General features: G+C 42.1%; 2 protein-coding genes across 5 annotated transcripts; both read left to right on the forward strand.

The window, feature by feature from the left end:
- Positions 1–58: 58 nt before the first annotated feature.
- On the forward strand, positions 59–10,199 carry LOC144058140 (uncharacterized). Of its 2 annotated transcripts, XM_077576414.1 has the most exons (3): positions 68–498; positions 2,155–3,624; positions 8,922–10,199. In XM_077576414.1, exons 1-3 carry the CDS (start codon positions 336–338, stop codon positions 10,040–10,042), a joined length of 2,754 nt encoding a protein of 917 aa, XP_077432540.1. In that variant the 5' UTR covers positions 68–335; the 3' UTR covers positions 10,043–10,199. The 2 variants fall into 2 exon arrangements, with proteins under 2 accessions (XP_077432539.1, XP_077432540.1); XM_077576413.1 differs by lacking the exon at positions 8,922–10,199 and having other exon boundaries at positions 59–498; positions 2,155–8,915.
- A 707-nt stretch (positions 10,200–10,906) lies between these two features.
- Positions 10,907–24,908, forward strand: znf576.1 (zinc finger protein 576, tandem duplicate 1). 3 transcript variants are annotated; one of them, XM_077576603.1, is made up of 11 exons: positions 10,907–11,007; positions 12,458–12,914; positions 14,013–14,522; positions 15,971–19,308; positions 19,415–19,676; positions 19,987–20,178; positions 20,255–20,332; positions 21,022–21,190; positions 21,297–21,471; positions 21,557–22,326; positions 22,420–22,541. In XM_077576603.1, coding segments are annotated over exons 2-11 (5,922 nt in total). In that variant the 5' UTR covers positions 10,907–11,007; positions 12,458–12,487; the 3' UTR covers positions 22,421–22,541. The 3 variants fall into 3 exon arrangements, with proteins under 3 accessions (XP_077432729.1, XP_077432727.1, XP_077432728.1); XM_077576601.1 differs by having other exon boundaries at positions 21,557–24,908; XM_077576602.1 differs by having other exon boundaries at positions 21,025–21,190; positions 21,557–24,908.
- Positions 24,909–25,238: the final 330 nt, after the last annotated feature.

Here is a 25,238-nt window from a genome sequence, read left to right on the forward strand (position 1 = left end):
TGGTGGCGCGTCTTTCAGCCCATAGGCGGAGGCAATCAATCCCAAGCATCCTTGCGGTCAAAACAACCAACGAAGAAGAATTAACTTCCGGAGAAAGACGGAGCGTCGGTTTACTGCAGGAGCCACTTCCCTTGTCCTTTAATGTTTTTCACCGTACATGGACAAAACGTCCACAACAAATTGAGCTTGTTTGTGCAATGAATTTAACAAACACGTGGACTCTTTTACGCGCTTTATTAATTGCATTTACCGCCGCGTAAAGATTTATGTCCACGCTGTTAGGCTAACGAACGCCATCAAAGCAAGCTAGCGCTAACAAAAACGTCGCGCCAAGGATGGACCAAGTTCCGGCCGTTGTGATGGAAGAAGTCCGGGCGGAGGAGCAGTCTACCTCTATGGATATTGCAGCGTCCACCGCCATGGATGTCACATCGGCAAACAGCGATGAGCCGTCGTCCGAGGACACCGCGGACACTGAGCATCCAGCCATACGTGAAGGTAGAAATCTCACTATCGGTCGAATAAGAGAGAACTTTGCGTCAAATTTTTAAAGTGTACATCGCTGTATGTGGACATAATCAAGTTAAGGGCATTCAACGTGTGTGCGTACATGGCGATCATTTATTGTTCAACGTGGTAAGTATGTGCGTAAAATGTCAGCGATTGATTTACATGAAACGAGCGTTATCATGCATCTCATAAAGGCGGATGCAGTGATACAAGGATCATGCGACAAAGTTAATACTCGTTAAAAGCTGTTAAATAAAAGCACCACTTTCTGGCTAATGTCTTACTGCCATGTCACTGTGGGTCGAGTTTAGCCTCTGACCTTTTTTTTTCTTCCTTAAATGTAGAATCTTGCTAAACAGGTAGCATGTAATGAACAGTGATGAATATTGCTTGCGTCAGGCGGAAACCTCATAACTCACAATTTGGCAAATTTCTTATTTTTTGAAAAGCTATACTTTTGGTCAGTCCACACGCGTGTGTGTCATTTTTTTTATTTTTTTTATTTGACAAATTATAGAATAATCTAAAGTGTTGAAAATTACTTGCTGATGTAATGTTAATGGTTGAACAAACATGTAATTTTTTGGATCTCCTGAAAAGTGCCGATTTTGGAGGTATAATATTTCGGCCTAACGCCAGCGTTATGCAAGTATCTACTTAAGCAATCCCAATCTAGAGGTGACAAAATTAATTCATTAATCGACAACTACTTGGACACTCTAAATTAGGGATGGCCAATTCATTTTGCAAAAGGGCCTAGGCTCAAAATTACTTTTTTTTTTTCATTGAGCAAATTTCCTCATCAATTACTTCATTTGAGAAGCAAATGACAAATTTTAACCACTGTTGAACTGTCACCCAAGATGGTCTCACCAGATTGGCTAGGGGTTAAAAAAAACATTGAATATAACATGTAATGTCTTAATTTGCGGAGCCAATCAATGACATCATTGAGCAATTGGGCAAATTAAGACATGACAGCCAATCACCGATTTTGCATAAAAATGTCAAATATTGGCCTCGTTTGTTGGAATAGGATTTGTTTTAGTGATTTACATACAATTGTGGTTTCAGTGCCACCCTAAAGCCCTACTATTGAGATATCAAATATTTGTATTTTTAAAATATTATTCGATCAATTATTCAATCGAGTAATTGGATTCATTTTAGTTTTGCATTAGAGTGTATTCTAAAAGCATTTCCCCCCCCTGATTACTGTTTATTAACCAGTGATTGGTGTTTATTTTGTCTTCGTATTCATATAGTGATTAAAAAAAGGTGGATTGATGATGTACTATGTTACCGGTTCGGTCATTGTTTTCCCAAAATGAAAACAGATATATGCAAATGTCTTATTTTGATTAAACACAAGACATCTTCTATCATCAAGGACTACAGAAATCAGAGAACAATTACTGTTGATGTGCGGAAATCAGACGATTTGTATAATTTTAAATAAAAAAAATGGCTCCAAATGATTACTCAATTATTAAAATAGTTGTCCTTTAATTTGATAATCAATTACTTATTGATTCATTTTGACAGCTCTAATTACGATAAGTATTCAATCGTCTATATAAATGGTCTTTTATTGTAGAGATGCACACCCCTGACGTCCTCTTTTCTCCCATTTTCTCTTTCTAGAGTTGGGATTACACTGCTGCCAAGATTGCGGGGAAGCCTTCAGTGAAGAGGCAGCCTACTCGGATCATCGGCGCCAGCACCCCGATGGAAAGTGCACCATGTATTTGGAGCCAATGGATGATTCGGATATTGTTGACGACGTTGAGGAAAGTACTGGCTCCTGTCAGTTATGCACGTTGTCCTTTGCTGACATGAACGAATTTCGATCCCACATGGAGACCCACCGTGTTCAATGTTCTGACACCCAGCAGATTTCTGGGTCCGCAAAGCAGAACTTCTATGAATGCGATGAATGTGGGAAAAGGTATTCCATGTTAGGACACTTCCTCAATCATCAACGTACCCACATACAGGCTCCCAAATCTCTATTTAATGACTTTGAGGATGTAAAGAAAAAGTCCTTTCAGTGTGAGATTTGTGGGCGGAATTATTCTCGTGCATCTGCCCTTGATGCCCACCGACGTTGCCATGAAGAAAAGTTATTCAAACGCAGGAATAGGACTTCACGACGGAGGACTGATACCGGTGAGCCAGCACCCAAGACAATTAAAAAGCCGATTAGTCGTACTTCTGAGCAGATTTTCAATTGTACTTGTGGGAAGTCTTTTTCTGCTATGATGAATTTGAAGACACACCAGCGATTCAGCCAAAATATCGATTGCTTTCCGGAAGAAAGGACGGGAAAGATGAGGAAAAACGTCTTTTACTGTCGGGAATGCCGCAAGGCATTCCACGGCCATCTTGCCTGGTACAACCACGAGAAATGGCACGAAAACCACACGGCAGATTCTCCGAACCGATTTCCATGTGAGGCCTGTGGGAAAGTGTTCATGACTCAGACGTTCTACTACAGACATCACCGCAAGGTGCACAGTGGCGAGGCTCCAGCAAAGTCATTTCTCCATCAAGTGGACCAGCTGCAGAAGAAGGCATTTGAATGTACAGTCTGTCGCCTCAAGTTCTCCAGATCATCGGCGCTTCACTCTCATCAGCTCCAACACACCAATTATTTTTCAGAAACGGAGAAAGTGGCCCAGGCACATTCGTGTCAACAGGAGACTTTGGAAGGAGAAGATCACCCCAATTCTGAAGATAATGAGTCCGAAGAAGAAGTGATGGAGTCTTATGAACCTGGAGACTTTAACGTATTGGTTATAAGTGCAAGTGAATCAGAGGACGAGACCGTCCACGACCCTGACCCCGATTCACGATCCGGATCTGACCAGGAGGGCCGAGACAATGTTCCAGTCCTGAATCTGGTTTCAAAACCAGAGCTTGACTTGAAAATTGTACAGGTGGACTTTGAACCTGCCAAGGAGCAGAGCCCCCCGGCAGCGCCAGCAGCTGAAATCACCGAAACCAAAGAACGGTTTGATTGTCCACAGTGTTACAGGTGGTTTACTAGCGAGGCGTCACTGCGGGCTCACATAGTGTGGCACAGCATTCGTAGGAGGAGACTTCAGACTAAAGGTCAGTCAGCGGACGTTTACACATGTGACATTGAAGCCCATACCATTGCAGCAGGTCATACTCCAGAATACGTGAATGAAACTAACCAAGATTTACACCAAGCAGACGTATTAGAGCAGAAAACTGTCACATGTGACATGTGTGGTACACATCTTTCACATTTGTCCGATCAACGCGATGAACGACTGCTGTGCCGAAATTGTGAGATGTCGAGCTCGTTAAACAACACGAGCAGCCGCGCAACACAGAGGAGAGCGAGCATGTCGGCTACCGCAAAAGCGTACAATCCAAAGAAAACTCTTCTCGGCCCCAAGATTTACCACTGCGAGCAGTGTGGGAAAGGTTTTTGGTCTTTAGGCGCTTACTCGCATCATAAGCAAAGTCCAAGTCAGTGTGTCGACGTGAGGCTTAGAACCGGCGTTACGCAGCCGTCGCACCGCGGACGCTCGCGCTCCACCATGAAGGTCGCGTGCCCCGTGTGCGGCAGGAAGTTCCGGCACAAGGGCATTATGACGTTGCACATGCGCACGCACGAAAACGGAAATCACACGTGTGAACTCTGCAACCGATCGTTCCGTCTTTTTTCCAGTCTGCTCAGACACCAGGTTGTGCATAACGAGCTGCTCCCGCCACCTAGCAAGTCTTTTCAGCATCAGGTCGAGCAGCTGCAAAAGAACACATATAGCTGCCCCGATTGCGGGAAGCTGTTTTCCCGCGCCAAAGCGCTTCAGTTCCATATGAGGTATCATGGAAACGAGAGCGGGCATTCGCCATCGCCGCCGCCACCGCGGTCTTGTGTTAGGCAGGAGGACCTCCAGTGCGCCGCCTGCCTCAAACCGTTCGCCAACAAGGCCTCTTTGCGGACGCATAGGAAGCTGTGCGTTAAAAAAGAGGGTCACGTAACGGATCGTAAGACCGCAAATGTAAATAATAATGAGCCAATGGAGTTGTCGAAGATGAACTCGCAAGAAAGCACAGTAAAGTTGCCTCATAACTTAAAGAATGGAACGGGCCAAGTGGAAAGTCCAAACGCCAGTCATTTGAAATACAAGTGTAACAAGTGTGAACGAAGCTTTTCAGTTGTCGGGGCTTTGAACTTGCATAAACGAATTCATGCGAAAGGTTACAAAAAAGTCGCAAAGGAAACATTGTCCTTTGAGCCTAGTGAGGAAGAGTTAAGGAGAGATTATCCATTTCCGTGCTCAGAATGTGGCAAGCGATTTTTGTCTAACTCCGCCCTCGGCTCTCATAAACGATGGCACACAAATGATAAACTTAACTCTCTTAAAGAGCAGTTTCCCGACCACGACCTGCAGGACTGCCAAACGTCCACACCGCAGTCCCAACCTGATAGCACCAAGAGTGAGATCTTGGACTTCTCTACGGAAGATCACCAAACATATACACAAGAATCTTTTTTAGCCGAGCATAGCAACACTTCAGAACCCGGAGATCCTCAGGTGGATGACTCCTCGCTCAAAGCCATGAACGAGGAGTGCAAATCCATCTCGACGATGTTGGTTGAAAAACATTCCCAATGTCCCCGGTGCGCGGCGAGCTTTCCCAGCGCCAGGGACCTTCGTGCCCACACATGGCAAGCCCACTCAGAGAGTTCAGAAGACAACCCGAATGGCGTGTCGGATGCGGAAATCACAAGTGTCGCCGCAAGCTGTCAAATAAAGACCGAAATGATTTCAAAAGAAATAAACAGACCCCCTCTAAGCAAAAGTGATGCTTCTCCTTTGACTGTCCCGAACCTTGAGTGCGAAGCTGCTTCTGACCATAAATCATGGCCAGAGTCGAAACTGGCGGTCCAAGCTCCCGAACCCCAAGGCGAAGCCTCGGCGCTTATCAGCCGCCTCTCAGAGCCAATCATCAAATGCCTCTTCAAGTGCGCCAAGTGCGGCAAAGCCTTCCAGACCGAGGGCCAGTTAGAAACTCACAAGACCAAGGCAAAAAGCCGCCCTTTTTGCTGCGCCCTGTGCTGCAACGCCTTTTTAAGTGAGAGTCAGCTGCAGCAACACCTCGCCTGGCACGATCAGGTCCGGTTTCGGCTCCCCAACGAGGTCCGCCTTCGCCTCAGCGCCGCTTTGGCCACGAAGTCCGTCAGAACCACAGGGAAGTCCTCGCCCCCTCACGCACCAAACAAAAATGGGCCGAAACAAGAAGGCCAGTCGGTCGGTAGTAGCCTCCACGGCGGCAGAACCGTTCTTTCGTCATCCGCGTCACAAAACGGCAAATGTTTGCTTTGTGAAAGTGCCGCCGTGTGCGATTGTGCTCACTCTCCTCTGGCTGTCGATGACTTGCAGGCACTTTCTAAAAATGACCGGGCAGCTATTGGCGATTTCATGTCGTCAGGAGATGCAGTTGTTCTTACTTGTCTTGAATGTGGAGCTACTTTTAGTCAGGAAACTGATTTGCACCAGCACTATACCAAACATGCACAAGGCATGTATTAAAATGTTTGTTCACATGTAAAGCTTATGAGACTTTTTGCGCTTTTGTTTGGTTGAGGGAGATCCCTTATATGGCACTATATTAATACAGATCATCTGTCAATTCTCCACTAACTAAGCTTTCGCTTTCACACCGGGTTAGTATTGTGTAAATGTTACCAATGCCGCCTCGCGTAATCCTTTTAAAACATTCTACATACTCAACGTTTTGGTGTCATGAAAGCATATCCAGTTTTCTAAATTGAGAAGTTGGAGCTCATACTTGTATCAAAATACATACATGTAATACATGAATGAATTTTCTGCTGTTATTTAAAAATATTGAAAGATTGTCTCAAATGCCGTACTGGCTGAGCAAACCCAATGTGTGCACTGTTCATAAAAAGAAAGAAAAAAAAGCCTGACAGAGCGCTAATATTGTCAAATGTACATTATATGTACATCTTGTTTTGCATGACTACTAAGCCCCGCCTCTCTTTTTGTTTATTTCTATGTTGTGGCAAAAGTATTTATTGATCAAATGAAAGTGTGGTACTTGTATTCGTTTGGAATGGCGCTTAGTTACTTTACCGCTTATTTTGGGGAATGATCTGTGGAGTAAATATGAAGTTATTTTTTCCCCCCCTAGGGTGACTAATGCATTTGCCTACATGTTTACATGCTGTTTTTGAAGCTATAATAAAGGGATCTATTATAGTCTGAATTATTAGTGGCTTGTGTAATGACTTCACAGTTCACACCAATTCATGACAGCCATTTTGATATTTAAATCTTAGCTTCGTTGAGTCATTGGCTTTCTAGTCGTATGTTCGCCAAAGTTTTAGTTGAAGTTTTATGCTTGTCATCAATGTATTTCAACAGGGGCCCCCCCAAAAAAAATCTTTACTTTTGATGAAGTAGGTTTATTTTGAGCTGACCTTGTTGTTAAAAACGGATTGTTTTGTTGACAGCTTTTATGATACATAGAATGTTAGGTGTGGAAATGGCATAATATTTTAAAGGCGGATATCTCGCCAGACTTCATCAAAAAATAAGTCTGAGTGGCAAGTAATGACGCAGTCGAAGGTTAAAAACAAGACATAGTTAAACAGATAGTCAAAGGTCATTTACTCATTGCGGGGCGAACATTTGCGACACAATAAGAATGTTGTTCATGTCAGGTTGCAGGGTTTCTTAAACATTCTCTAAAGAGTCTCAATCAGTCTTAATGGTTCTTTCTTTAACGCATGTGCACCCAAAAACGTATAAATACATTGTAATTTAAATATTACCATGCTCCCAAAGATGATTATGCTTTTTTTTTATGCTAGAGCATCCAGAAGGCTTTGATGCAGCCCCTGAACTGAAGAAAATGCTTGAAGCAATTGTAGTTATTACAAAAAACGGCCAGCAGGTGGTAGCAGAGTATAAGAGATCAACCAGGGCCATGTTGCCAAAAGCGTCTTTCCCACTGTTTTTAACAGATTTGTGAATAATGATGAAACTTAGCTCTATTTTCCTGATGAAAGAAGAGACTCTAATCTTTATTTTGGTAGGTTCCATGTTTTTATAGCAATAGAACTAGGGATGCGCCGAAATGAAAATTTTGGGCCGAAAATGAGAAATGCTTGGCCGAAAACCGAAACGCTGAAAAAAATGATGTCCATTTTTTGTTATCATTGCATTTATTATAATTATTTAAAATAGTAATTTTATTATAAAATATTTAGGCTGGCATTTTAACAAAGCACAGTATAAATTGAATAAAATTAAATAATGTTGGCAAATGGTACATTAAACACCAAATGTGGATTGAGCAACTGAGCAAATTTATGTATAGTAGTTTGCACCTGCGGGCACAGATACGTGCGGTGCGGATGGTGCATTTGTAGACTTTTTGGAGCGGGACGCTGCGGCAGACTTAAAATCGGCATATTCACCAACGTTTAAAAATAAATAAATACATTTCTTCGCAATCAGCTTTGGGAACGGAATGCACAGGCGTCCTTGTACAGATCTGTAGTCACCCGGAGATAGTGGTAAGTGTTTGCTTGTTTAAAACTGTTGATAGCAACCGTGCTAACATTAGCTAAAGTATTTAGCACGGCCACCAGAATGCAAGTGAAAAAGTGGAAGCACTCGAGGGGCTCGTGACACTCACCCCCGCGTTTGGTGTTTAATTTAAAAACACGCTTCCTTGCAGCACTTTTTTTTTTTTTTTTTGCTTGCGTCACCACAACATCCTCTTTTGGCTTTAATTTTATTTCGGCCGAAAAAATCACTCAAAATCCAGTAAAACAGCCGGGAGCGAAGGGGGGTTGCTTCAGTGAAAATGGCTGGGAGTGAATGAGTTAAGCAGTGTAAATGGTCTTTCTTGTCGCAAGGTGTCGACCATTAAGACTGTTTAGAGAACCCTTAAAATGTTTAGAGAACGTTTAGGTAACGCCGTGACCTTGTATGAACCTTCACGTGAAATCAACATTCGCTACACGTTCATCCCTGGGTGGGATATGGGCTTTTGATGCATTTTACAGACAAAAGTGAAAAAAAAACATCATTCAAATCATTAAGTGCACAACTGTTATGGATTGTTTAAAAAAAAAAAAAATGTTTTATCAGTGCTTAGCGATGTAGCAAGAAGTTTTGAGGAGGTTGTTTTTATAATGTACTTCATATCTTCAACCAAACCCCTGAAAACCAACCGTCATTTAGTAATAGTTAAAAATTCGCTAATACAAATCTAACATCTGTACGTGAAGAGATATCTGCTGCAACTAAATGTGCGTAATGACCTTCTTTTCTCACCTTTCTTGAAAACACTTTCCAAAATGCATTCTTTAACCATGCATTTCCTATTTCCAGCCAAGCAGACCAAAGTTGCGCAGAATCGTCCACCGACAACAACTTTGGACGATTTGGACGCTCAAGGGAAGTCGAAGAAGGATGACCAGGACGTTGCTGTGGATGGGAATCTTGAACCCGAGAGAGAGATCCAAACGAGCACGGATGACCCTGACGTGATAGCTTCACCGCCAACGGAAGACTCCATGAAGCCGTTATATCGGTGCCAATCGTGTGGGAAAGGTTACAACTATCAGCTGTCTTATGAAAAGCACCTGGAGCTGCATAAGGCGAGGCCCTCGAAAAAACAGTTTGTCGAAAGCGCTCCAAAGTACGACTGCCCCATGTGCGGAATGGTTTTCCACAGGGAAACCCGTCTCCGGAGTCACCTGATGACGCACGTTTCTAATGAAGTGCACAGGTGCGAGCCGTGCAACAAGACCTTCGATAGCCTCGCCTCGTGGTTGGATCACGATGAGTTCCATAAAGCCAGACCTTTTTGGTGTCTTAGTTGTCACCAGGGTTTCAGACAAGAGGACAACCTGGATAAACACCTGCAAAGACACCACCTGGGGAAGTACAAGTGCTACGTTTGCTCCAAACGCTATTTCACATCATCGCTGCTCAGCGATCACCTCAGTAGCTGCCACCCGACGTCGCAGCCCGCCGGAGGTGCCGCAAGTCGGAAAAAAAAGGATGCGGTCGGGTCCGGCGATGAAGGCGCGGTGGAAGACGGAAGCCTGCTTATTGCAAATGGCAAAGGGGAGCGAGAAGCGCAAACGTGCGCAGAAACAGAGGGAAGTTTGCAAAAATCTGGAGATTTGGAGAAATCCGGAGAGCTATTTGAGAGTCAAAAGTTTGCTCCGTCCGACATGTCGGTTTACGGGGAAGTTGTGCGCCACCCCCCAAAATCGGCCCCCCCGCCTGCTGGCGAGGAAGTTCGAAAAGCAGAAGAAGCACAAACGACACCAGTACTCGACAGGGGTGAGCAATCGGAACAAAACCAACACAAGGAGCATGACAAGTATTGGGAATTTGAATGCTTTGAATGCGGTCAGGGATATGACGACATGAGTGCGCTTCATTTGCATTACATTAAACATGCCGTTGGGGAGGTGCCTTTCCCTGACACTGAGGGGTGAACATTTATATACCCACCGGTATGTTGGGCCTTTTTATTTCAGAGAGACTTCAACAACAGTGGGTGATACCTTTTTATGACTTTAGAGGGTTGGAAAAATAAATGAACTATATGATGGAATGCTTTTTTCAGATTTGTAATAAACTGTATTGTGAACATTTGATGTTCCCTTTCATTATTCAACAGAACTTTGTCAATGGTTACAAACACACACATTGTATTGTCATACACATAATTCATATTCTAATCGGGTTGGACTTTAATTATTGACCCTTTTGAGGAAGTTCACACAGACAAATAATTAATATATTTTGGATGAAACAAGTTATTTAAGGAGGAGTTCTCATTCCGTAGTCCGGTTGAGAAAAATGTCAAGAGTGGTGAAATTGATCTGAATTTAGTTATGTTTACGATAATATTCACACAATTACATATGTACAGTATTTCATACATTTTTTAGAATGTGTGAGTGTGAAAGCCAGAGCTGTCTGAGATTCCACACACTACCACAGTTTTTTTTAGCTATTATACAGATCATGTACTAACCATTACTTCTATGTGTTCTGATAGAAAGTGAAACTAAAAATGTTTTATGGTTTTGTAGCCTGTAGAATGGAGAATTAAATATAAATGAACTTAAATAACAATATCCGTTTAAAAAAAAACACACACAGAATGGGCTTTTTTTTTTCTTCATTAATTGTAGTTTTGTTTTAAATTATTATCCTATACAAATACCTGGAAAGTGGGCAGCATATTTTCTCCACAGATTTGGGGACTCGAAAAATCGTCCACTTCACCTTCCGGTCCAGTAGGTGGCAGTAATTGGCTTTGATCACAAGAAGACCCCTCCCCTCTTCGGCACGTGACGTCACACAGGCTGTGGCTTCAGTATCTCCAGTTTTGTGGGCTTTGTGAGAAAACGGGCGTTGTGATGATGATGTATGTATGGACTATTCACCTCAGGTAACACTGAATAACATCTCTATGTACACTCGTTAATATACACTTACCGTCCTAAACGAATAGCAGCAACGGAATGTTATTTTAAGACCGTTTAGCACATAGCAGCGGGATTAATATCGCAGTAAATAACTCCATTTATGCTAACTGCTACCCTTATATGTGTAGATAAGGTATACAGTACAGTATTTTGTTTATGCTTGTTTACTTTCTGTCCCATCTTATTTTAGTATTGGTCCCAACCCTACACTGATGCAAGTAAATGGATTTTAAATCCAGCTAGATAACCGACAGCTGCGCTCCAGCTCCCATCACTCGTCTATTGTAATACAAATGCATTATCCCATTCATTCTTCTCCCTGTGGCCATCTGGATAGCGCACAATAAACACTAGCAAATACGCACAAGTAGGTCATTTGGTCCAAATAATGATAATTAAAAATAGACTTGTCTCTTCCCCACAAAATGCAGAATTTCTTCAATTAATGACTGCAAGGTGTATTTGCGCAACTACAGAGTACCAGGGGCCTCGTTTTTTTTTTTTTTTTATAACCTGTGAAACTTAAAATGTGCTTAATTGTACTAAAAAAACGTCATCAGTCGTGTGGACACATCAAGTGATTTAATGATAAATCCCACCTTTCCTGAACTATGCAGTACCCTGCTCATGCATGTAAAGACTTATTTGCATTCAGAAACCCCTGCACTCGATGAAATGGTAGCAGCCAGGGGCGTAGTTACCATTTTAGATGTGTTGGGAACAGAGTAAACCAACTTTAATGAGCAAATAATCATCCTCGTATAATGAACAACCAAACGATATAACTTTGAGGTAAAACGAAAATGATGGCCAGGCATTTTAATATCCGAAGACAACACAAAGCAAAAACTCACTACAACATTGTTCTAGCTAGCAAGCTTATTTCACACAAAATGAAAACATGAATAGGTTTTGAACGATTTTTATGATGACATGACATGAAACAGTTAAAGGGACATGTAAGTTTGAATGTGGACTCAACTCCATCCGGTCTCTGTGCGGAGTGGCTGGGTGTGACTTGAAGCCAGTAGCAGCCCTTACGCGAACGTGCGTTGTGTTAGTGCTCATGGAAATAAAGCTGCTGAATCAGCAACTGGTCTTCGTGAACCACAAATGAGGGCATTACAATACTATAGACTGTAAAAGCATGGTAGGAGGAATGTGATAAATTGTTTCCAATTTGCCCCTAATAAGCTGAATACTTTAAAGTTGGAATGGTTTCAATTGTTCAAGAAATCTGAAAATTGTTTCCATCTTTTCTTTAAAGTCTCATTCACTTTTTTTTTTTTGTGTGTGAATGTTGTATTTATTTATTTATATTTGTAATTGCGGAAAATATCTACTTGCACCGCCTGAATTTTGTAAATATTGGGAAGCTCTTCAAGTTATCTTATTTGTGGTGTTCATCCATAGAGACGTGTGAACTAGCGCAGCATAGGAGCCATGCTGAAACCCGTCCAGGAGAGTGGGCCAGACCCACCGAGCACCCAAACCGCATTGGATCCATTGGACAATGGCACTGATTCTACTGAGGCAGCACCAAGTGAAACGGGTGTCGAAGCAGGTGCACAAGAAGGGAGGGATACATCTGTTGAAGAGACCGACCACACCCAAATTGATAAAACACACGTAGATGATTCACTTCAACAAGCCGCGGAGACTGTTGAGCCCTCAGACAAAACAGATGGGCTGGAGGTGGATCAGGGTTCAAAGGCAAAGCCTCCGTCAGAGTTGACACTCAAAGCAAACAAAGATCCCGGGACTGAAGAACAAAAGTCAAAGAAAACGAACAGACGTTTCCCCTCCAAGAAAGCCATGGTGGATCCTCTGAAGATGGACATGACCAAGCCGTTGGTTATGCCCCTCACATGTGAGTAACTTGACATCAATGTGTGTCGTTTTGGTAACACTGAGTAAGATTGATGTAGGCTTTAAATGAAATCTCTGATTTGTTTTCCACAAAAATCAGATTTCCAATTTGCTCTGTTTTATTTAATGTGCATTGTTCTAAGGTTAATAATAATAATAATAATGGTGCCAGCTGGTACTACTTAGCCCCAAGGACAACATGAGTAGCCCGCGAGTCTGTACTTATTAAAAAAAAAAGAAGGAAAAGCTAATCAGTGATGGGACACTGTGACCCACCGAGAATAATTAAAACAGAAGAACGTTAACTGTAATGAATGTTAATCAATTCCAATGATACATTAGCATTCACAGGAAAGACGTGCACTACACACATAAAAATTGATTCCATTTCCAGTTCCATTTAGGGCTGAACGATTTATCATTTTGGGATCAATATCGTGATCTCAGACAACACAATTTGTAATTGTCAAAGCTGTGTTTTATTTATTTATTTAGAGTTGCGCGGTGCAGATCCTCTCTATTAAGTAACTAATCCTCGCCCCCGTGGTGGTAAATAAGCAAGGGAGTATCTAAGCATGCACCACACCAAGCAACAAGAGAGAACATGAGAAGATGGAAAAGCTAATGCTAATCGCTAAACTACTTTTACTACTTTGAAAGGCAGAGTCACAAAAGACCAGAAAATGCTTTTTACAGTAGTCTGGCTAGAACTGCATTAGGGCAGAAAGCAACCAGCCATGAAAAGCAACTTAGTGTTACAATTAATAAGTCTAAAGATAAAATAAGACAATAGCTAGGGGTGCACCGATCACAATTTTCTGGCCGATCTCCGATCTTTTAGAAAGTCTGACCTGCCAATCCCGATTTTTGCCGATTTCGATTTTTTTTCATAACAAGCAGCATACACCTTCAGAGTTCCAATCTTATTTCATTGGAAAACATTCATTCTGCTTTCATCCGTTTTTATTGCAAAATCCAGAGGGTAAAGAATGAAATTATATGTAGTGCGGAGAACCACAATTTTCTTTGTACAGCTCAGCCATGACGATTACTATCCAGAATTCCCTCTGTCCTAAAACAAGCTTGGGCTGTTTTTCAGCATCGGAGCTCTCCCTGCAGTGCATCGAGTGCCACATCATCTTCAGTGACACCAAGAGCAAACAGCGCCACCTGAAGTTGAGCCACCCCGTCGAATATGAACAGTGCATGCTGAGGAATTCACTCTTCACCTGCTATCATTGCGATAGCCACTTCACCAACTCCACCGAGCTCATGGCGCATCAGAAAACCCACGTCGACAGGAAACCCTTCAAGTGTCCTCTGTGCGGCCAGGCCTTTAAAAGATTATTCGAGCTGACGCATCATAAAAAAGTTCATGTCGGCCAGGATGGTTACACCTGTCCCGAGTGTGGCAAAATATGCAAAACAATCACACTGCTGAAGTACCACAGTCGTGTACACACTGGAGAGAAGCCGTATGTTTGCAAGGAGTGTGGAAGCAGGTTTAGCATGTCCCATGCATTACAGAAACATTTGCAATCCCACTTGCCGGAAGGTGCCCAAGAAAGGGAAGATGCCAAAACCAAAGCACAACGGAAGAAAGAGCTTGGTAAGAGAAATTATTGCGATGCACAGTACAGTAATCCCTTGTTTCTCGTTGCGATTATTTTCAGGACCACCCGAAGTACCGACCATGTATTATTCTGTTTCAAAACTTTATGCGTAATATCAATACAATATGCTTGTGACTTGTAGCTATTACTTTTGTCCACTTAGGATCAACCTCACTTTCACATTGCTTTATGGCAGGTGTCTACAACCTGCGGCTCTGGAGCCACATGTAGCTCTTTAGTCCCTCTCATGTGGCTCCTTGTAAATCGAAAAAAAACAAAGGTAGATTTTTTTTTAATTTTTTTAAAAAAAATTTTTTTACACATTTTAAATATTTTGATCCAATCTTTTTTAATTAATTGATGGGTTAGAATAAAAAATTAACAATTAAATATTCAAAAAAATGTCTGTCCAAATTTGTAAGAGACGAAAGATAGATGAAATAGTTTAAAACATGTCTAAAAAGTGGAAAATTACCATATAATGTACACAAACTTGCCCAAAAAGTCAGAAAAATTCTTTTTAAAAAGGCAGAAAAAAAATCACCATAAAATGTCCACACACAAAAAAAAAATCCCCCAAATTACTATATAATGTACACAAAATTGGCACAAAAAAATAAAGAAAGGACGAAAACGTATTTATTTTTAAAAAAGGCAGAAAAAGAAAACTTTAAAAAATTATCCATAAAATGTCTAAAACCAAAAGAATAAATCCCCAAAATTATGAAAAAATGCCTACAAAATTGCCAAAAATGTCAGAAAATTGATAGCAAAAAGGCAGAAACAAGTGTCAAAAAATTATCCTGGAAATCCAGACTCACTCTCCGGCAAAGCCGCGAGTGAGTCAACCGCCCTGTCAGTCGCATTTCTGAGGTGGGGCAAACCTGAGCTAACAGACAGTGGACTGAACCAATGAGCGAAAAGCGGACGTGACGTCAGAAAAGCGACTCGTTGAAGTCTTTTATTTATTTTTTTGTGAGACGGAGTAAAAATCCAACATGGTTACTAGCCAAAGAGAGACAGTAGTGAATGACGTCGTTGAATGTCGGGAAAAACGTAATGATTGAGGAGTGACGTTGCTCACGAAGACGACGTCACGCAAATAGACAAATTTGATTGGGTCGTCCAGTTTTCGGATGGAGCGGAATCGCTGTCTATGGCCGCCTGTGGCTTGCCAGGCTATCAAAAAAAAAGCCATAATATTTCCAAAAAAGGAAGAAGAGAAGCAGAAAATGACCAAAAATGTCAGAAATTTTACAGAAAGGCATAAAAGTCTTAAAATGTATGAAAAACTAAAAACCCATGTGAAAAACCCATGATATACAATTGGATGTATTACGTAAAGTCTGTGATATAGTAAAGCTGCAAAGGATGATTGTACTTTAAATTTTACGGCATAAATGTACCAAATACAATAATATATTTCTGCTTTCTTTATCTTTAGATGCCTTGGCCCCAAAGTATCCCTGCTCTGTTTGCAAGGCCACGTTCAAGAGTCCCAAGACACGCCTTCGTCATCTTACGAACAAGCACAGTGTATCACTCAATTCACTTGGTAAACCCGTGCGAGCGAGGTCACACTTAAATCACTTGACTCCAGTAATAACGCCGATATCAGTTGCCCAAACGTCATTGCTACAGTTGGAGCCCAACGGGCCTCTTCAGAAAGTTGACGGCAATATTGACACAGAGCCGATACGAAGGCTTATCGAATCTTTGGGAAACGTCCAGAAAGTAAACCAAGTTGTGATTTTGGGTCAAGTGCCACCTCATGCGCCACCATTGGAAGTTCAGCAGATCTCTGAGCTGTCCAAACCGGTCAATTTAAACCTCAAACTACTCCAATCACATTCTGTGGAGTTGACACCGGTGGAGTCGAAGACAATGGAAGGAGACTTTTCAAACAACTCATGTGATCCGATGGAACAAACGATCATACTGGAACCAATAACACCTGATGGACAGCTCATCAACCCGCCCTTGTCTGACTTTGGTGAAACCCGAGCACTTGGTCTTGCTCACAATGAACACAGATTGGAGCCATATGTAGAGGTGACGCAGCATATTCATCCACAACCTGAAATGAATGCAACAAACTCCAATACATTGAATCCGTTGGTTTTCCATAATGAAGGAACAGACCCCAAGCAAGACCTTGAGCAAACTTTCATATTAGAACTAACCCCTGCCTTGACACCAACTGCGGAGCAGCAGCAATCGGAAATCTCAACCCCTTCATTGGTACCAACTACTCAACTGGAGAAAACTCCCTATCAAAGTATTGTAAATGAGCATGATACTGGCTCGCCAATCGAATCGTCGGAGCCAATAGTTGAGCAGCACTTGACATCTTTACAAAGCGCAGTCCCATTGTCGGGGCCTGCATTTGAGCAGAACCTGACATCTTTGCCCGTGAATCAACAAGATCCCCCAACTTCCCCTTTGGCCTCATCACAGGCACCCGCACAAGCTTCAGGAGAACCGCAAGCTAAGTCGCAGGAGAAGGCTCAATCGCAGGTTCAAAAAGTCACTCAAGTTGAGGTCCATTCATTAGCTGATAGTGGAACACCTCAGGAGTCCCAAGAGAAGACTACACAAGGTGAAGAATTACTGCTGGATCCAAAGCAGGACATGGATCAGGGGCAAAGTCCGTCTGATGTTATGGATGCTTCTGTTAAAAAGGACCCTTCACATTCATCCAGCAAGCCGAAACCACAGACCCCGGAGTTACCAATGAATGTAATGTCAGCCCAAGAGCTTGTAAAAGTACGCAAAAGAAAGCCAGCCAGGGCCTTAATCATACAAGGTTATATGCAAGAACTGATAGGGTCCATACTTGATGAAGATTTACAAAGTAACGGCAAACCAGCTAAACGCAAGAGAACAAAAAAGTCTCATCTTGTTAACTTAAGCCCACAGAAGAAGGAAAAGAAAAACAAAAAACAAGGAGTGCCTTCTCAGCAATGCCAGCCTGCCCAAGAAGAACCCGTGATTGATGCCGCAACAAAAGTGTTGGAGAATAAAGTGCCATCAAAGAAGAAGGGAAGAATTGCCACTAAAAGTAAAAAAGCAAACACGTCTTCATCTGAAGTCAATATGTCGTCGTTAACCAAAGATTCACAAGGAAAAGAGAAAATAAGCAAGAAAAAAAAGAAAAAAGAAAAAAATATGCTCATAGATAAGCATAAAAGTAAACAAAAGCCTGCAATTAAAAAGAAAATCCAGCCTAAAATAGTGCAAAAAGGTCATTCCAAGAGTACAAAAGTGACAAAGTTTACAAAAAAAGGACGAAAGAAAACAGAAGAAACAGTGAGCCCAAAAAACAACCAAACTAAAGACCAAGCAGAGTCACCTGGCGCACAAGTAACACAAGACTCTCTCCTTTTGCTCAAAGGTCATAAGCAGCCCCAGCTGAAGGTTCACAAACTGGACCCTTCCAAAACATCTGCGCAAGAAATTTCACCTCGCGATAACCCATCCCAGCACAGCGCAGACAACCAGGCAAGCCCTAAAACCAAGACTGCAAAGAACCCCACCAATGTTGGTAAGAAAAAGGGCAAATCCAAAACGAGTCAAAAGACTCTCTCATTACTCTCATTTCTAAACACAGCCCATCAATCACCTAAAACCCAGCTTGCCAAGCCGAAGACCGTTCGAAAACGCAAAGCTTCCTCAAACGTGGAGACCGAAGGGGTGATAACAGCCGCGCATTCCAAGCGAGCATTAGAGTGTAAAAACTGCGGGGAGATATTCAATGAAGTCGCCTCCCTTCAGAAGCACAAGGCCATGGTGCATATTTTAGAAAGTCCTGAGCTCACATACACTAACGGGAACATTTTTGAAGGGGTCTCAAGATTAGATGTTGACCATCAAGGAAGAGTTATGCAACTTGTGAACCCGACCACTGGTTGGGATAATGATCCAGACATGGTAATAGAGGACAGGGAACGAAGTGTCTCATTTCCTACTTTGAATCCATCTCCATCTTTACCTGCTGATGAAGGCAACATTCAGCCTCCTAATTCTCAGAAACTACTCGATCTGACGAAAAACAGCAAGACTTCTCATTTGGATCCTCTCTTCGAAAGCACCACTCAAATGGAGCAAAATAAATCCGTGGCGTCCATAGACAAAGAGCAAGAACGCATGCCCTGTTTAGAATCCGAACACCAGGCTCCCATAGAAGAGGACATCAAGGAGGATGCTATCCTTGAGGTCGATCTTGTTACCGTTGGGGAGCGGAATGAAAGCAACACTGTGGCTTTGCTTCAGGACAACCTTTCCCAACGTGAATCCGTTGAAGATGCTAATTCTGAAGCAAGTAGCTTTGATCAAGCAAAAGTTGTAAGTACTTTGCAGTCAGTGTCTTGCTCCACGCAACAAGTAGGAGTTAAAGATGAGGAAGAGGAGTTGTTAGTCCAGAAGGACAAAAAAGCAGGCAAAAGACGAGGAGTGCATCGAAAAGTGGATGTGATGTCCAGGAAATGTTTGGAACCAGGTGGAACTGCATTTGAGGTAGAACAGGAGGATTGTCAGGTCATTCATGAAAAAACAGAGTATAATTCCCAAATTGATGATGAAGATGAGACTATTGCAAAGACTTCCCTGACAGATCCTGGACCTGATCCCCATAGAGGCCCTTCTATTATTCCCGCACCGCCGTCTAGTCCAGAAAAGTCCAATGTAGCTCAGGAAGCTCCAGACAGGGAGAGTCAGCCATCTCCAGGAATCTATCTGGAGAAGATCGTCACAGCTGAACCCGGGTTGGCAAAGAAGAGACGGGTAAGAGGTGAAATTCTGCACCACTGTGTTGAGATGTGACGTTGCAAAAAATGCGACTTACAAATCCAGCACTCCATGAACTCAAGGCTATAACCATAATTTTCAGGATTTGACTGCTGAAAATGAGACGCAAGCTGTGATCAAGGTTGAAGATAGTACATCAGATCCGCTCGTTGGTGCACACGCGTGTCAAAAAGAGAGCGGCAGATCGGAAGCACGCATGCGGACGCAGCAGAACAGAGACATTCGGACGGTTCTGGTGAAGCAGGAGAGCCGAGTCATGCTTAACGACGCCCGGTCCACACCGGATAGCGAACAAAGGCAATGGAATGTGGAGAAAGTCGCTGATCGAAACTCTGTCAGCCCATGTAAGTACTCCTTTCAGATTAGTTATTCAGTATTTTGGCAATGTTAATGTTTGAACTGCAGTTACTTTATATTGGCAGTGTAAACAGCGTAAACCTGATCCAACCTTTTCAAGATCAGATTTGGTCCACCCTTGGTCTTAAACCTTACAAATACCTGAACATGTTTTGTATTTTGTTATTTCCAACCACTACAAATATGCAGCATACAATGCGCGCCCGATGGCTAAAATGGTATACCGAAAAACATTTGTGACCTGACTCTCAGCTTTTGTGTGCTTAGCAAATTAAATTGCGGTTTGCTTGTTCACAGTCTCAGATTCTGAGGATACGTCCAGTGACTGCCGCATTTCACCTGACTTAAGCAGCAAGCAGTGCATCTTTTACCCGGTGAAGGTGGAAGAGAGGGAAGTTCCCCTGGATGCCGTTCACACGAACGGTGGAAGCCCAGAAGCCTCCACTGGTGTCAGACAGACACTACATCCAACCACTGCTTGTCATTTATGTGAGTCCTGGCTGTTTTTGGATGTGTTCACACGATATGAAATCTCATGGAAGACCTGTCGATGTTTATTACATAGATCCAGGCACTCAGCAAGACTACCATGATATGAGGGGACCAGAGATGATGGATGTTGATGACGTTGCAGATGGACAAGGTTTATTTTCTCTTCACTTTCAAACGGCTACTCACACATCTGATTATTTCAAATAGAGGGAACTTGTAGGAATAAATGTTGTTTATATATATCTATATCTATATATATACAGTATATATATATACACACACCGTATTTTTTGCGCATAGAATAGAAGCTACTGTAGTGGCTGGGGTTGTGTTGCTTACTAAACTAATATTGATACCACATATAAGGCGCATCGGATTATAAGGCGCACTGTTGGTTTTTGAGAAAATTAAAGGCTTATAGGTGCGCCTTATAGTGCGAAAATACAGTATATACATATATATGATTTTGAATTTTTAGATACAATATTATTTGAATGAATTGAGTTCGATTTTTAAAAAAAAATAAAAATAAATAAATGTCCAAAAAATGTCCATCCAAATTTGAAAGTTGTCAGAAAAAGAGATGAAAGGTAGATGAAAAAGTTTAAAAAACAAAAACCTTATGTCTAAAAAGTGGCCATAAAATGTCCAAAATAGAAGAGGAAAAAGCCCAACGAAGATTAAATTAAATTATCCCAAAACAAATTCCCAAAATTACCATATAATGTACACAAAATTGCCCAAAAAGTCAGAACATTTCATTCCGTAAATTTACACCAAAGTTCCTGCAGTAGAAACGCGGCTACTATGTAACAAACATTCATCACAGACATCTTTCAGCAGAAGCAGAGTGTCCGAATCAACCGGATATGCGGAGCTTTCTTCTCCAGACTTCTGATGAAGAGAGAATTGTGGAGTTGTCGCAACCGCATGTTGACGCAGAAATAGAAGTCTTGGCCTATTTCGGCAAGAACCAAGGCTCACAACAACCAGACGTAACAACACAAACGTAAGGAGCAACTTTTTACCTGTTACGGTTTGTTATATAAGAACGTAAAACTTGATTTCAAATGTTCCTCTTGTGCTTATGTGTTTTGATTCGTTGTATTGTCAAGGGTGTTCAAAACAGCAACAAGAGAGCCCAGCGAGCCCCTTGAGTACTTCTCCAGGTATTTTGGCTGGGACACCTGGGTGGAAATAGCCCGCTGCACCAATCAAACGTCTGATTACGTCACTGCCAGGGAAGTGGCCCAGTTTGTTGGGATCCACATTGCAATGGGAACTTTGAAGGTTTGTATACCCAGTCTCTGTGTGGCTTTCGCGAGTAGATGCAAAACTTAGTTGAACTCATTTAGTTTGATCTCTTCCCCCCCAGTTTCCCAGTCCACGGCTCTACTGGGACAACTTGACGAAGGTGCCCTTGATAGCGGAAACCATGCCGCTTTCTCGCTTCCTTCAACTGTCGCGATTGTTAAAGCTTGCCTCCCCTGCTAAGGATCCGCACACTAGTAATATGAGAGAAAGGACTCGTATTGACAGGAGCGGCCAACGGGGATTGTCAGATGACTCTGAGGACCTTTTGTGGAAGGTTGCGCCTTTATTGTGCCGTTTCCAAAAAGGCTGCCAGTCACTTGGAAGACAGGGCGATTTTGCTGTGGATCAGTATTTAATTCCCTTAACTGGTAAGGTGCACAATGACAGGCTGGCTCTGCATAGCACCACGTTGATTGGATTTGAGGGCTTTCTCCTTCATGTGGACCTGAAAGCAGATCTCTCGGGTAAGGAGGATACCATCGAGAAAATTACTCCCAAAGGCAGCACTGTGTTTCTCTGCAAGCAAGAACTCTCCACCCCCGCCATGCTCGAGCGCCTCCTAGAGGCCGGGATCCACGGCGCGGGCCGGGTGGGCGGAGCACAGGGCCAGATCGGAGACGAGTTCGTAAGCTCGGACGGCAAGCTGATGCTGCGCAGGTCGCACTACGGCTTCATTCTCTCCACGGCGGGAAACGGTCACAAGAACATGGCTTCTCTCATCAGCAACTTTGAGAAAGCTCAGGCGGCGGCTCGCCTCAACAGAGATTTGTTGAATTTGTACTCCGTCCCGGTTGCCTTCTCACCAACAGGATGGCCTCTCGTCGTGCTCTGGTACTTAACAGATATGGCTTTGGTCAACTCCTGGCTTTTGCATAGACACGATCACATGACCACATCTGCACCTTTATCTTTTATGGACTTCAGATTGGCAGTATCCAAAGCATTGATCCACTCCAGCGGCTCAGACCCTCAGAACTCCGTTCTCCCTCAGTCCTCCCCGACAAAAGCACATACTAAAACGGACCCACCGAACCCCGGCACAGTAGAAGAAAGCCCCCTCCCCGATGCGGCAACACGGTACGACGGTTCAGGCCACTGGCCGGAGCAGCTAGCCGAGGGTGAGGGGGGAAGGTGTCGTTTTGGCGACTGTCAGAGGACATCGCGAGTTCTATGCCTCAAGTGCTGCGTCTTTCTCTGTATATCACGCAACCACAACTGCTTTTTGAATTTCCACAACCAGGCAAGTTCAGGAAACCTCTAGCACCAGACCTTTTCAGGAGTACTTTTTTGTATGTGGCTATTTTGGTGATTGAGGTCATCACATCAAAATTGAGGTGTCAATGTTTATTAATTGGTGAGAACAGTACAAACATACAGCACCAGGAGCTTTTTTTTTGTAATGGTTTTGCACTACAACAGTACTTACAGTATTATGCTGAACTACTGAAATTCTAAACGTAAAGGGGAAGTCAACCCCCCCCCCCCCCAAAAAAAAAAAAAATTATTGTCAATAATATGTTCTATGCAGCCCCACTTGTACTTAGATACAGTATTCTGGTTAATATTGCGTTAGTGGAATATGAGTTATGCAACAAAATCCAGCAGTTTTTATCAATATTAGAAGGCGGCCATTTTGCCATTTGCTGTCGCGTGAAAATGACATCACAGTTGCTCAGGTTCAGGTCACAACCAGTCAAAGGTCAGCGTCAGAAAACAGGTGAGCTGTGGTCAGGGATGTGATTTTTCCGCTAATTTGCGGAATTCCGCTTTTTTTATCTCCACCCAAAAAAAAAAATCTGAATTATTTTTTTTTTTTTTAGTAGTTCATTGTGTATGCACATGACTCCGACAGATAACATCTTCTGCTATAACAAAGACATTTGTGGTATGCTCTAATATGAGTTACTTTTCATTTGGTCATGATACAATTATTTGTTCATGAAATTTGAACTCTTCAACATTATTTATTAGTTAGATATGATGATATTCTCAGTGATAGTTTTTAAAAGCAAAGGCAGTCCAATGTTTTTGAATGTGACTGATTTTGAGTTGACTAAAACTGCCATTTTATATGGGATAGTTCAATATACATTGAAAATTTATGCTGTTGTTTTGTCTATTTCTTTGTCATGTGAGTGCGTTGAAAGTACTTAAAAACACGGAAAACCCATGAGCTCCGGGGGGCTCCGCCCCCCTTGTCCCCCCACCAGGGCACTGCCCTGGACCTAGCTGGGTGCCAGCAGCCCCCAGACCCCCGGCTAAATTTTCAGATAATTTCACTTTGGTCAAATCACATCCATGTGTGGTTGGTTGTTGCCAAAGCATTGAGCAACTGTGATGTCATCTTCAGTCGACAGTAAGTGATTGAAAACAATGGCTTGATTTTGCTGCATAACTCGTATTCCACAAATGTAATAGTAATCAAAATGTTATGTTTAGACTAGTGAGGTCACATGTAACATATTGTCAAGAAATGTCTGAGGTGGACTTCCCCCTTAACGTAAGTTACTTTTAATTACTAGTAATTTATTACATAAGGACCATTTGTTAAATTGGTGAGGGGCTTTTATTTGTACAGATGCATTTTTATTTATTTTTTCCCACAAATAAATAATCATCCTTAATTGAAACACTAGTGCAATATAATAAAATATGATAATGTAATTCATAAAAGTAGCTGTACAAATGCCATTGCAGTGAAGACCCCTGCCCTGACAAGGTGTCTATTTGCAGCACAGCCGGCATTGAATCCGAGCATGCTATCTTTTCGAGGATGACAGTATTAGGAAATGCTGCATTTTAGGGGGATATTGTGAAAATGTCCTTGACATGCCCTTGAACCAATAAGGGGAAAATCTGATATCGGAACAACCCTAAATAAGTCTGTCTTGTTTGTTTTTTTCTGTCCTTCCTCCTTCCCAACGATGTGCACTAGCCATGTTGTTTACCCAGAACATTTCTGTCATGAACAACAAAAGAAAGTAATTGTACAGAATGATTTTGCACACTATTAAGGATGTATTACTGTGAAGGTCTTACTGTATGTACCTGCCCGTTTGAGTCTCAAATCATATGCTTGTCGTCAACTGCCATGAGTTTTTTTTTAATGTTAATTTAACTTTACATAGTGTACGTTACTGAATTGTGCATATTGTTAATTTTACTGTAGATATGTAACATTATTTTTTTTCTTTCACATAAAATTTTGTTTTTTTTTTAAGATTGGGAGTGGGGGATATTCTCTATTCATAATGTTGCATTGGATAACACTAATTGAGCAGTGTGGAATGCATAACAAAACTGCTGTCGAATTCAGCCATAATGTTTTTATTTAATCATTTAAATTTTTATTTCCTGTTGTCACCAAAATGAAGTCCCATGAACATACTTGTATAAAATAATTTAAAAAACAAGTTGTTTGAAGTTTTGTGCCACAGTAGGTAATTAGTTTCAAATTCTGCGCAGCAAAAACAAAACAAAAAACATGCTCAGTTACGTAATGTTTTCATTTGATTGTTTTACATTCATGGCATCGGAAAGTGTTTTTCGGATAATGTACTTAATGATGACAGTTCGTCGTCCACTAAGCTCGTTTATAGCTCGTTAATCATTTTACCGTTTAGTATTTACTGGACTGTATGGCCTAAAGTTTTTTATATGCAAATATTACTGTAATTATGAATTTACTACTGCTTTAGCGTAGGTTAATGATAACTGAAAAAGACCAGCCGTGCCACCATTAT

Source organism: Vanacampus margaritifer, chromosome 9 (genome assembly GCF_051991255.1).
Source record: "Vanacampus margaritifer isolate UIUO_Vmar chromosome 9, RoL_Vmar_1.0, whole genome shotgun sequence".
NCBI classification, from domain to species: Eukaryota; Metazoa; Chordata; class Actinopteri; order Syngnathiformes; family Syngnathidae; genus Vanacampus; species Vanacampus margaritifer.

Excerpts from the sequence above, each read along its gene's own strand:
- znf576.1 (XM_077576601.1), top strand. The coding sequence starts at position 12,488 with ATGCTGAAACCCGTCCAGGAGAGTGGGCCAGACCCACCGAGCACCCAA. Across the intron at positions 20,333-21,021 it reads TGACGTTGCAGATGGACAAG|CAGAAGCAGAGTGTCCGAAT; the intron begins GTTTATTTTCTC and ends GACATCTTTCAG. Across the intron at positions 21,472-21,556 it reads TTGCAATGGGAACTTTGAAG|TTTCCCAGTCCACGGCTCTA; the intron begins GTTTGTATACCC and ends CTTCCCCCCCAG.
- LOC144058140 (XM_077576413.1), top strand. The coding sequence starts at position 336 with ATGGACCAAGTTCCGGCCGTTGTGATGGAAGAAGTCCGGGCGGAGGAG. Across the intron at positions 499-2,154 it reads GCATCCAGCCATACGTGAAG|AGTTGGGATTACACTGCTGC; the intron begins GTAGAAATCTCA and ends TTCTCTTTCTAG.